This window comes from Myodes glareolus, chromosome 4 (genome assembly GCF_982192425.1).
Source record: "Myodes glareolus chromosome 4, mMyoGla1.1, whole genome shotgun sequence".
NCBI lineage: Eukaryota > Metazoa > Chordata > Mammalia > Rodentia > Cricetidae > Myodes > Myodes glareolus.
This window is the reverse complement of record NC_142029.1, coordinates 14,089,056-14,102,688: the sequence shown is the minus strand read 5'-3', so window position 1 is coordinate 14,102,688 and position 13,633 is coordinate 14,089,056. Positions and strand designations below refer to the sequence as shown.

The following is a 13,633-nucleotide window of genomic DNA, read 5'->3' as shown; positions in this document are numbered from 1 at the left end:
ACGATTATCAAGTTCTATGGATTGAAGTGGTGGGGCTGTTTTATACAGCATAGTGGTAGAGCATAGTCTTAGCCTGTACAAGACCCCACTTTCAGTCCCCAACCAGCAAAAATTAAATACATAACATGGTTTCTTTTGAAAGAAAATGTAGGCCATGAGTTGAGGACTGGTTCAGATCCTAGGCAGATTCTTAAGGAAGAACTAGTTTGTCTTCTGTTTTATGGGATCACAAAAGAAACTGGTAAAGCAAATTTAGGGGAGCCCGTGTGAGGTAATGACTTAGACCAGAGTGGCAGCCTTCCAAATAAAGGAAGTAGTAAGGTTCCAGATAGATTTCTGAAGATCACACTAACAGGATATCTTTACTAGTAGGTTGTTAGTTTTAAAGATTTGTTGAAAAGGCCAAGAAAAGTAATTTTCATGTTCTCCAGAGGAATTATGTTTTACTTTGTTTTTCTTTTTTTTTTAAACTTAAGTTTGTTGGGTTTTTTTTTCTTAAGTTTTATTTTATGTGAATGGCTGTTTTGCCTACGTGCATGTCTGTATTGTGTATGTGAAATGCCCACAGAGGCGTGAAGAGGATGAATCCCCTGCACCTTGAGTTGCAGGTGCTTGTGAGCTGCCATGTGGATGTTGGGAATAGAACCTGCAGTCTCTGGAAGAGCAGCCATGCTCTTAACCACTGAGGTGACTTTCCAGCCCCTTTGTTTTCTTTTCATTCCTAATTATTTAATTTATGTTTATATTGCCCTTAATAATTTAATCTCTTTTTGGTTAGAAACAATTGCATTGCATCTGCCCATGAGACTTAGAAAGCCGTACTTTTGTCATAGGTTCCTTGTTTGTTTGTTTGTTTGTTTGTTTGTTTTTGAGAAAGGGTTTCTTTGTATCCCTGGCTGTTTTAGAACTCACTTTGTAGACTAGGCTATCCTGAAACTCACAGAGATCTGCCTTCCAAGTGCTGGGATAAAGACCTGTGCCACCACTGGGGGCTGGAGAAATCCTTGGCTCTGTGTTTAAGAGCACTGGCTGCTCTTCCTGAGGTCCTGAGTTCAATACCCAGCAACCACATGGTGGCTCACAGCATCTATAATATGATCTGACGCTCTCTTCTGGTGTGCAGGTGTACATGCAGAGCACTCATACATAAAATATAAATAAATAAAATTTTAAAAAAAGATGTGTGCTACTATCACTTGGCATAGGTTCCTTCCTGAAGCAACAAGAACAGAATGACAGTTCCCTAAAGGGTGCAGACTCAACAGAATTGACGCACATATGGAAAGAATAAAGATGGTGGGGGTCTTTCTTCTTGAGTAATAGAACTGGATATGTATCTTTTAAACTTGGTTTTTCTTTTGTGAATGTCTCCTTTGCTGTCACCAAATATTGAAACAAACTGCTTATTAACCAGTCCTAAGGCTTCCAGTTTAATTTGGTACTTGAGTACTTGGCAGTATGTGTGGATGAGTTTTTGTCTGGCCCCCTTTTTTCTTCTTTCTTACCCTTGTTTTATGCAAATAGAAGGAGGGAGGAGAGCTTTGTGTGAACTTCAGCTGTGCTTGCAGCTCTGTGTTGAGTATATTAAAGCTGAAAAGTGCTCTGTTGTGGGCTCTCCTTGGATGCCATGCTTTGTATTCCAGTGTAGGAGTGTAGGGAGAGGTGGGTGGGGGTGGGGCCTTCAGAGCAGGGCTTATAGCAGCCTTTTATGAAATTAGATTCCCTAGAGCTTCCATTAGAGTCAAGAAGACAGTTAACAAGTTCACTAACACCATAAATTATTTTTAGTTTTTAGTCTATAGTTCCAGGAAATAGGAGGGCAGAGAATAAAAACAAGATATCCATAGGGACAGAGCCTGGCGTTACTAGGCTCACCTGTAATCCCATCGTTCCTCAGATGGAGACTGGAGAATCAGGAGTCAGTCAGCCTCAGCTGCATAGCAAGCTTAAGGCCATTTGGTAACTACAAGACCTGTCTCCACCATGAAACCCAGACAACCAAAATGAAAGCTGAGTGGTGGGTGACCCACGCCTTTAATTCCAGTACTCGGGAGGCAGAGGCAGGCGGATCTCTGTGAGTTTGAGACCAGTCTGGTCTACAAGAGCTAGTTCCAGGACAGGCTCCAAAGCTACAGAGAAACCCTGTCTCAAAGAACAAAAACCAAACCAAAACAAAACAAAAAAAAAAAAACAAAAAGAATGACTCACGATCTTTAATACTTCTTTGTAGTTCTTGTTTGTATTCTATTTAGGCAGCATTTGTAAGGGGAAGAAGAAATAAGGTTCTTCTGCAATTCAGGCTGGCCTTGAATTTGCTTTGCATGTGTAGACTATGTAGGTTGACTGAAATTTAGATACTCTTGCCCCAATGTCAAAAAGTCAGTTCTATCCTTCCATCTTTGCATGGGTTCTGGGGATTGAATATCCATCATCTGACTTTAGAGGCAGACCTTCTATTCCTTGAGCCATCTTACCAGCCCAACCTTTACATTACTTTTATTTACTTATTTTGTAACAGGGTCTTGTGTAGCCCTGCTGGCTTAGAGCTCTCTATGTAAATCAAGCTGACCTTGAACTCACAGATCTACCTTCCACTGCTTCCCCAGTGCTGGTTTTACCACTGTATATGTGTGTGCCACGTATGTACCTAGCAATTCTGCTTGTACTCGTAATTATTTCATTTTTTATTAGTATTAACATTATTTGTGTGTATTCATTCATGTTTGTTACTCTACAGTACAGTTGTCAAGGCCAGAGAACAACTTGTTAGAGTCAGTTTTCTCTTCCCTGGGTTTCTGGGGGAAAAAAAAAAAGTTTGATGATCAAACTTTTAGATCATCAGATTTGGCAATAAATGCCCATAGACATTGGGCCATCTCACTGTTCCCTGATTTGTTTTTGGCAATAGTAGTAAGTGGGTGGCCAGGTGGTAGTGGTGCACATCTTTAATCTCACCATTTGGGAGGCAGAGGCAGGTGGATCTCTGAGCTTGAGGCCAACCTGGTCTATAGAGTGAGTTCCAGGACAGCCAGGGCTGCACAGAGAAGCTCTGTATCGAAAACAACAACAAATACAGTAAATGGGTATTTAGTTTATAAAAAAAGAATATTGTGCATAAGGTGAAAAGTTAGATAATAAATACTTTAAAAGGAGTCTTTGTCTTTGTGAGGAAAAATATAAATTCCTCCTACCTCAGCCTCCCAATTTCTGGGATTTCAGGCAAAGATCACCACTCCAGGCTTCATAAAACTAATTTAAGTATATAAGACTCAAATGGTGGAACAAGAGAGCTTCCACAAGTGTTTCCTCTGTCTGCCATCCATCCATTGTGGTACATGCCTACACATACATACAAAGGGTTAAGAGGTGAGGTGGCAGCATTATAGTTTTCATAGTAGAGACAGGGCTTTCTGCCTGTCACCATTATCTATTTCAAAACATTTCATTACCCTAAAAAGATGTACCAACGCCGGCAGGAACCCTTTCACTGGCTCTAGTGTCTCCTCTTACACCCTGCATGGAGTCTGTCTGCTGTAATCTAGTTTCTGGTTTTTTTTAGATATACTTTCTCTTGACAGTTCATATATGTCAAGTAATTAAAATATGTGACCGTTTCTGTCTGGCTTTTTTTGTTTAGTGTGTTTTCAAGGTCACCCGTGCTATGTAGCATGTGTCATAGAATACATATAACATTGAAAATAGCTTTGTTCATAGAGATAGTTGTTAATTTGGTGTTTTCCAGAACGTTTTCACTGTGTATTAATTATGTGATCACAGGGTTTATATACACTTTTGATTATAAATATTTTCTGTTGCAAGTTGATTTTTTTCCCATTCTGTGATTCAGATGTAACTATAGATCAAAAACAATGTTTTACTGAATAGCTCTGTACCAGATGTCAAAGCATGGCTCAGTGGTTGAATACATTTAAAATGTGCCTTAATACTGCCAGATCGTTAGGGAACGCCTCCTTCCCATCCTCCCTGCTTGGCATGAAGGTTACTAGTTTGTTGTTTGGATACCAAAACTAGTCTTCAGTCTTTTATTTTTTTTTGTTAGTTTTTGTTAGTTTTCAATTTTTCTGTTAGTGTAAAAATAGTGAATTTGTTGTATCTGCTTTGTTCAGCCTCCTCCGCACCCCACCTGTAGCCGTCCTCTCACTCTCACTGCCTCACCTCCTGCTCCGCACACGTGTCAGGAACTGTCTGATGGTTTCCCTGTTAAGCCTAGTTCATTTTCCCGGGAATCATTAAACGTTCTATTTTGATTTCCCCTCCACCTTCACCACCACCCAAGATGGGATTTTACTGAATAGCCTTGGCTATTCTAGAACTTCCTCTATAGACCAGGCTGGCCTCAAACTCACAGAGATCCGCCTGCATTTGCCTCCTGAGAGCTGAGGCTAAAGGCATGCACCACCACCACCCCGGCCGACTAATCATTCTTTACAGCTGTGTGAAACTGAATTCTGTGTACTCCACATTTTCTTTGAACTATTCACCTGTTGGTGGGCATGTCGGTTGATTCTATGCCTTGAGTGCTGTGAATAGTGTTGTGATAGACATGGAGACCTAGGTGTCGTCCGCCCCCATCAACTGCCTTGTTTGTTTTATTAATTTACTTATTTCTTTATTTTTTATTTTATTTTATTTTTTGAGGCAGTGTTTCTTCATTTAGTCCTGGCTGTGCAGGAACTCTCTCTGTAGACCAGACTGGCCTCAAACGCAGAGATTCACCTTAGTTTGTCTCCTGAATTCTGGGATTAAAGGCCTGCACCACCACTGTTCAGACTTACTGTTTTCCTCTTTTTGAGGCAGGGCACACTCTGTAGCCCAGGCTGACCTCAAGGTCATGGTTGTCCATCTGCCTCAGCTTCTTTAATGCTGGGCCTAGATTCATGAGCTGCTGCACTTGGCCATATCTGTATCTGTATCTTATATCTTTTTACAATTTATAGGTTTCTAGCTTTTTGGGGGTGGGGTTTGAGGCAAGGTTTCTTTGTGTAGCCCTGTCTCTCCTTAAACTCAAATCTATAGACCAGGTTGGCCTTGATCTCAGAGATCTGTCTGCCTTGTCTCTCAAGTGCTAGAATTAAAGACGTGCACCACCATGCCCAGCTAAGTTTCTAATCCTAACTTTAAGGTGGCCATTTTGATTTTTTTTTTTAAAACAATGTAAAAGTGAGATATCGATTGATTCTTCTTTGTTTGGGGGTCTAATTTTCCCAGAAGTACTTGGTGAAGAGATTCTCTTTTCTCCATTGTATCTTGACACCCTTTATCAAAAATTAGGTACCTATGTGAATTTATGCAGTCTTTAGACTTGATTTGATATAGTAGGGATAGTTCATTTACAGGATGGGGCTAGGATGTAGGAGATCTGCTTCTGCCCCAGACTACCCTGGGGCATCTAAGAGCCCAGAGCCATCTGGGGCCAATAGGGACCGGCAATTTGGGCCTGTACTCTCAACCTCTGGAGACTTGTTCATCCTTCATTAAAGCTTTGAGTTTTAACTGAGTTTTCTTTTCAGGTGTGCGTATGTGTATTTAATCACTTGTCTTTTTTAATTTTCATAATTACTTCCTTTTAATTACTTTCTATGTTTTTAGATGACAGACACAGTTTAGGAGGTCAGCCAGGGGAGGGTGGGGCACTTGGTTACTATGAGTTTGGGACTAACCTGGGCATCAAGGGATACCCAGTCATATCCTTATTTAACCCTCACACTCATCCTCTTCCTTCCTCTTAAAAAAACAGAATAAATAAAAGACTGACAGTTTAGAGATAACTAGTATAATTTAAGGTAACTAATTGTAGATAGGAAAACGGAGTAAATTTTCCCTTTGTTTGTTGGTTTTTTCTTTCTTTTTCTTTTTCTTTTTCTTTTTTTTTTTTTTTTTTTGTAGCAGTGGCTTGATGCAGGGCCACAAGCTGTCTTCAAACTGATGATCCTTCTGCCTAAATCTCTCAAGGGCTAGGATTACAGACATATCCCATCTTATTTGACTTTCTTCCTATTTCTATAAGATAAAAGGTTTTTGTCTGTTTTTTTTACACAGACGACCTGTGTTCAAAGCCAGCCTGGTCTACAGAGAGTTCCAGGTCAGCCAGGAACTCTTGGGCAGGGGAGATCATGTAAGACCTTGATGAATTTAGGTCATCTAAAAATGCTAATTGGCATCAGGCAGTGGTGGCACGCCATTAATCCCAGCACTTGGGGAGAAGAGGCAGCAGAATCTCTTAGTTCGAGACCAGCATGGTCTACAAGAGCTTGTTCCAGGACAGACTCCAAAGCTACAGATAAACTGTCTTGAATCCCCGCCCCCCGCAAAAAAAAAAAAAAAGCTACTTGGCATTTGACAAAGAAGCCAGGCAATGGTGGTCCACACCCAGCACTCAGGATGCAGAGGCAAGCTGATCTCTGAGTTTGAGGACAGCCAGGGCTACATAGGGAAACCCTGTCTCAAAAACCAAAAAGGGAGGGAGGGAAGGAGGAAGATGAAAACACTGAGTGGTTAATATAAAGATGAAAATGTCCCTTTGGAGGGACACAGCACAGTCACCATTGCAGTTCAGGGTGTTTACAAAGCAGATCTTGACCTACCTTCTGTAGTTTTTAAATAGGTTCTGGACTACAGCCAAGCTGTCTAAAACAGTGACTCCAGAACACAAGTAAACACCATTTCTGGGGGGGCTGGCGAGATGGCTCAGAGAATAAGAGCACTGGCTGCTCTTCCAAAGGTCCTGAGTTCAATTCCCAGCAACCATGTAGTGACTCACAACCATCTGTAATGAGATCTGGTGCCCTCTTCTGGCCCACAGGAATACATGCAGGCAGAATATTGTATATATAATAAATAAATTTAAAAAAAAAACAATTCTGGTGTGTAATCTCAGAAAATTGCAGAATTCTATATTCCCCAGAAAGAATAGCAAGACTGTAGGCAGTTTCTAGCTCTCTTATTGTTTGGTCTAATACACTACTTAGTGTTCTTCCAGAATTGAACTCTTTGAACAGTCTCTCAATGTTTATATTTTGGGTCCTTTCTTGTCATGTTAAGAAGTTCAGCCAGGCCAGAGCCTTTCATTCCAGGCTACTAAACTTGATGTGTAGTTCTGTTTCCTTCTGCTGCTGTCTGTCTGCACATAGCTCTCCTGCTGTAGTGCTCCATTCATCTCACTTTCCTGGCTGCTGTGGCCTTTCTCCCTCCCTCCCACAGTGGATCATCTTTGCAAGTTTTTATAATTTAATTGTCATGCTTATTCCACCTAGTTTTTGCTATTTATAGTCTATATTACTTACTCATGGAACTGGCTCCTTTCAAAAGCCCAAATGTTCTATTTCCTTAACCCATTGAATGACTCAATAGTGATACTCAACAGAAGTAAACTGATTTTGTACCAGCCATGTTACAAAAGTTTAAAACAACTGAAATTATAATTTAATATGACAGTACTAATTCTACTTATAATCAAAATGTATTCATTTGTTTATTTATTTATTGTTTGGACTCTCCTCAAGCATAGACTGCAAAGAAGGGCCTTGAACTTTTGATCCTCACATCTCCAACTTCTAAGTGCTGGGATTTTGAAAACTTGCCAGCTTTTTCTTAATTATTGATTTCTTTTTGTGGCACTTGGATTTTAACCCAGTGCTTCACATACGTGCTCTACTACTGAACTCTTTGCTGTTTTCCAGTCCTATTCTGAATATTGAAATGTTTGTATTTTTCAAGTTTCCTTTTAAAAATTATATTTAGGGATTGGAGAGATGCTTTGTCAGTTAAATGCTCTTCCCAGATACCTGAATTCAATCCCCACCACCCACATGACAACTCCAGGATCTGACAGCCTCACACAGACATACATGCTGGCAAAACACCAATGCACATAAAAGAAAAAATAAATAATTTAAAAAATTGTGTTTAGTCAGTGAAAGTATGTGCTTTGTGACCCAGTGTAATTTTAGCTATTTCAACACTAAAATTTGCCTTGCCGTATCATTCCAGTGTTCCACATATGAGAATAAAATGTGTATGTAACTAAGGTCTTGTCACTTGCTAACCATTTTATAGTCTAAGACAGTAACTGCTGGTGGATCGCATCCAAAAGACAGCACCTGGGGAGATTGAACGGGCTTTAAATGTTGCTGAGAGGAATAGGTAGAGGGAATTTTTTCTTACCTAGGGAAATATCGATTATGGAATATATTTTTAATACCCTTAAGGCATGGTGGTACATGCCTTTAATCCCAGAACTTGGGGGGGGGGCAGAATAAATAAGTAAATAATAGATAGGCAGATAGATAGATAGATAGATAGATAGATAGATAGATAGATAGATAGATAAAATGTTACCTGCAAGCTTACCCAGACAGTGGCACATAGCTGTAGTTAAGACAAGAGGATCACTTGAGCTTGAGCCCAGGAATGCAAGGTAGTTAAATACTGTCTCCAGTAATACTAAGAAGAAGGGAGCCGAGTGGTGTTGGTGTACACCTTTAATCCCAGCATTCAGAAGGCAGAGACGGGCATGGTCTATGAAGTGAGTTCCAGGACAGACAGAACTGTTAAACAGAAACCTTGTCTTGAAAAAAAACCGGAAGAAAATTTAAACAAAAAAAAAAAGCCTTCCTGTCTGTCAAAAAGTAGGACCACAGGGCATTCACCCCACTGCTGGTTAGTGTAAGGAAAAGTAGATTTTAGACTAAACATAAGGACATCCCTGATAAGGAACCTCTGCCCATAGCATTGTGTGGGTGGAACTCATATATTAAATGCATGTCCAACATGTTATAAAGTCCTAAGAACCCTCCTGTGGCATTTCTCTTCTACTTCCCTTACAGCTAGAACAGCAGAGACAGCAGTTGCTTACTGAGCGCCAGAACTTCCACATGGAACAGTTGAAATACGCCGAGCTACGAGCTCGACAGCAGATGGAACAGCAGCAGCACGGGCAGAACCCTCAACAAGCACACCAGCACTCAGGAGGACCTGGTCTGGCCCCACTTGGAACAGCAGGGCATCCTGGCATGATGCCTCATCAGCAGCCGCCACCCTACCCTTTGATGCACCATCAGATGCCACCACCACATCCTCCCCAGCCAGGTAAGAGGGAACCTCTGCTAAGAGGAAATTTGTCCACAGTGCCACAGGGTCATTTCTAACAAAAAGTGACATTCTCATCACATGAAACTAGCCAGATATATTCCTCCTTCTCTACTACATACTTTTTCCTTGGGTAGATCAGTTTAACAAGACAGAGGCTAAGTAATGATGAATTCCTGAGACACAATGAGACTCTGTACTGAGTCCCAGCACTGTGTTAAAATATTCTTAGATTGTCTGTATACTGTCATCATCAGTTCAAGAAAATTTGAAAGACAAATGAACTCTTATGATTCATTCCCTTTGTACCATTTTTTTTTAATATTTTCTTGTGGATATAGGGTATTTAGATACTGTTCTCTTCGTAGTCTTCCTGTAAGCTTGTATCAGTTTAAATTGTACAATCATTATAAACATTTTCCTAGAGCCAGAGTTAGCGCTTGTTGGAGTAGGGTGCAGATATTGTGTATGCAAAAGAAGCAATTGAGATAGACATTGAAATTCTTTGAATTCTCAAGAAGTCCTAACCCTTGACTTCTTCAAAGGACAGATTTCTGAATACTCTCCTAAAAATTACCAATCATATTTGTGTATAGAAGCAATGATTGAATACAGTTTTTGATCTGGCAGCTTATATTAGTACAGTGTACTGAAGGGGGCCGCTTGTTTGTTCCCAGCTGCCCAGTCCCGAAATAATCACACAGAAACTGTATTAATTAAATCACTGCTTGGCCCATTAGCTCTGGCTTCTTTTTTATTGATATTTATTGAGCTCTACATTTTTCTCTGCTCCCCTTCCTGACTCTCCCCTCCCCCCTTCTATCCTCCCCCAAGGTCCCCATGCTCCCAATTTACTCAGATCTTGTCTTTTTATACTTTCTACTTCCCATGTAGATTATATCATTGTAAGTCTCTCTCAGTGTCCGCATTGTTTCTAAGTTCTCTGGGATTGTGGTTGTAGGCTGGCTTTCTTTGCTTTATGTTTAAAAACCACCTATGAGTTGAGTACATGTGATAATTGTCTTTCTGTGTCTGGGTTATCTCTCAAAATAATGCTTTCTAACTCCATCTATTTTCCTGCAGAATTCAAGCTGCCGTTATTTCTCTTGGCTGTGTAGTACTCCTTTGTGTAAATATACCACATTTTCCTTATCCATTCTTCAGTTGAGGGACATTTAGGATGTTTCCAGGTTCTGGCTATGACAAACAAAGCTGCTATGAGCATAGTTGAGCATATGTCCTTGTCTGTGTGTATGCCTGAAGGCCAGAAGAGGGCACTAGACCTCATTACAGATGGTTATGAGCCACCATGTGGTTGCTGGGAATTGAACTGAGGACATTTGGAAAAGCAGGCAATGCTCTTAACCCCTGAGCCATCTCTCCAGCTCCGAGCATATTTCCTTGTGGCACGATTGAGCATCCTTTGGATATATACCCAAAAGTAGTATTACTGGGTCTTGAGGAAGGTTGTTTCCTAATTTTCTGAGAAATTGCCACACTGACATCCAAAGGGTTTGTATCAGCTTGCATTCCCACCAGCAATGGAGGAGTGTTCCCTTTACCCCACAACCTATCCAGCATAAGTTGTCATCACTGTTTTTGATCTTGGCCATTCTGAATCTTCTGTCTGTCTCTTGAGTTCTGGGGCTTAGAGGTCCGTACCACTAAATCTGCTTTATTTTTTAAATAATAATAATTATTATTATTAAGACAGGGTTTCTCTGTGTAGCCCTGGCTGCCCAAAAACTCAATGTGTAGACCAGGCTGGCCTTGAACTCAAGACTGGCCTGCTTCTGCTTCTTGAGTGCTGGCTACATAGTGAGGATTGTCTTTAAAGAAGGAAGGGATTTTAAACTCACTAGTTCTTGTTTCATTTTGTTTTTTGAGACAGGATGTCTCTACATAGCCCTGACTGTCTTGAAACTATATAAACGAGGCTGGCCTCATAGTCACAGAGATCACCTTCCTCTGCTCCCAAGTGTTGAGTCTAAAGTTGTGTGCCACCACAACTGGCTAGTTAAGCTTGCTTACTCTAACTAGTTACAAACATGGTGAACCAGGTGTGGTGGCATGCACTTTTAATCCAGCACTCGGGAGGCAGAGGCAGATGGATCTCTTATTTTGGAGCTTGCCTGGTCTGTTTCAGGATAACTTGTTTACAAGCAAACACAAAAATAATATTAAAACCCGTGAGTTTGGTACACTTAGCATTAGCTAAGTGTGTTTTACTGTTTTACTTGTATGTTTTAGTACGGTTTTTAATATGTGATCCTGGATGGCCTCAAACCCAGAAATTTATCTGCCTCTGCTACCATGCCTAAGTGCTTTTCAAATGAAGATGGTGAGGTAGTCCATGGTGTTTGGGATGACGGCCATCTTCCATCTCAGATTTGTCACTGTCACAAGAACTGTGAACAAGGCTGTACTGGTCAGTGTTTATTTTCAGCTTGACACAAACTAGCATCACCTTGGACCTTCAGTTGAGGACTTGCCTATATCGTATTGGCTTATGGGTGGGTTTGTGGGACATTGTTGTGATTGCTGATTGATGTGGGAGGACCCATCCCACTGTGGGCAGTACTCTTTCTTGGACATGTGGTCCCTGACTGTACAAGAAAGCTAGCTGAACTGGAGCCAGAGAACAATTCTGTTGGTAGCATTTCTCCATGGTTTCTGCTTCAAGATTCTGGGTTGAACTCCTGCCCTTATTTCCCTCAATAATGGATCATGACCTGGAAGTATAAATTGAAATAAACATTTTCCTCCCCAAGTGGGTTTTGCTTTTGATTTGTTACAGATCAAAAAGCTAACACAAAATCCTTCCAACTAACATTTTCTGAATTTTAGAAAAATTTACTGATGAGCTGGGCACAGTGGTACATGCCAGCTCATGGGAGACAGGATGTAGATGCTTGCTTGGGCTGCATGGCAAATTCCAGGTCAGCCAGGGGTTCATAACGAGACCTTGTCTCACCAGTGCTGCTCGTGGTGAGGAGCACAGCCGTGATCAGGCTGAGTACTCATGAAGAAGTGCGTTCAAAGCCTGGGTTTCGTAACAGGAGCCTGTTTCTCAAAACGGGGGGGGGGGGGAGTTGAGGGAAGGGACATCATAGATCACAGCATTTACATTAGGACCTGAGGATAATTATCAGGAACTGGGTAATGTTTGGTATTCGGCCATGAATTCTGTTGTGTGACTGTGGTAGAAAAGAGAATTAAGACAGATTTGTTGCTCAATGATAAATTCGTACAGCTTTTCAGAGTAAGTTTCCTTCCCATGCAACTATGAGGACTTGAGTTCAGATCCCAACACCCACAGCAGCCAGATGGGGTCTTTTGCATCACTGTGGGGGAGGGGGACAAAAGAATCACTGGGGCTTGGTGATTGCCAGTATATCTGAAAAGCACAATCTCCATGTTGAGAGAGAGATGCCACCTCAAAAAAAAAAATAAAGCAGAGGGTAAAGAGTCACCTAAGCATCCTCTTTAGACATATGTGTTTGCAGTTGTGTTCATGGGCACCTCCCCCACATATAATCAAAACTGTCCATCGATAGTGGTAGGACCCATTAAAGCAGTTCATCCAGTTGTGATTACACTTGGAAGGTAGAGGCAGGAGGAGCAGCCACAGCTGCATAGTGAGACCCTATCTCAACAAAATGAAATTCCTGTAGGTTGTTTAAGTCTCCTAAGCTGTGCGCACAAATGGTACTGATCATCCAAGCAGCTGATGTCTACTCTTGAACTACACCTCTATACATGTTGCATATGCTTCGCTTTTCTGCCTTTTCAGTTTTTGTTTCCCCAGATTTCATTTAAACTCACTCAACTGTAGTAAGTCCTGTCTGCTGCATGCTTTGTTCTTGCTTTATTAGTTTTCATCTCTGGTTATATGTTACAGATGTATCCCAAGTTAGCTTTTTCATATCAAAATGGCCAGGAAATTTTATGTAGTGTAGTGTTTAGTTTGATTTTGTTTATTTTTATTGTTTTATTATTTTATGCATATGGGAGTTTACCTGCATGTATGTCTGTGCACCATTTGTGTGCCTTGTGCCCTTAGAAGCCAGAAGAGGGCATTCCGTCCCCTGGTACTGTAGTTATAGGTGGTTGTGAGCTGACATGTGAGTGCTAGGAATAGAACCCGGGTCCTCTGGAAAAGCAATCAGTTCTCTTATCTTCTAAGCCATCTCTGCAGCCCCTATTTTTATTATATTTAATTGTGTGTATATATCTCTGTGTGCACATGATAAGAGTGAATGCAAGTACCCTTGGTGGCCAGAGGCTTTGGATTCCCTGGAGTTAACAGGCAGTTGTGAGCTGCCTAGCATGTGTGCTAGGAACTGTGCTTGGGCTCTCTGGAAGAACAGTGTGCTCTCTTAAACACTGAAGTAACTCTGTACCGCAAAGTATTTCTGCTCTATGGTTGGCACATCTATTTTTACCTCGTCTTAACGTTTTGCTGAACTTGTTAGAAGAGGTAGCACTGCATTCATCTTCTCTCCTTAAGCTGTAAAATGGTACC

General features: G+C 41.1%; 1 protein-coding gene across 2 annotated transcripts in view; it reads left to right on the top strand.

The window, feature by feature from the left end:
- The window catches only part of Smarcc1 (SWI/SNF related BAF chromatin remodeling complex subunit C1), a 116,296-nt gene that overhangs the window by 91,391 nt on the left and 11,272 nt on the right, over positions 1-13,633 (top strand). For both annotated transcript variants that reach the window (XM_085688895.2, XM_048424312.3), the window contains exon 26: positions 8,847-9,108. In XM_085688895.2, the coding sequence (XP_085545021.1) occupies positions 8,847-9,108 (262 nt within the window). The remainder of the gene's footprint in view (positions 1-8,846; positions 9,109-13,633) is intronic.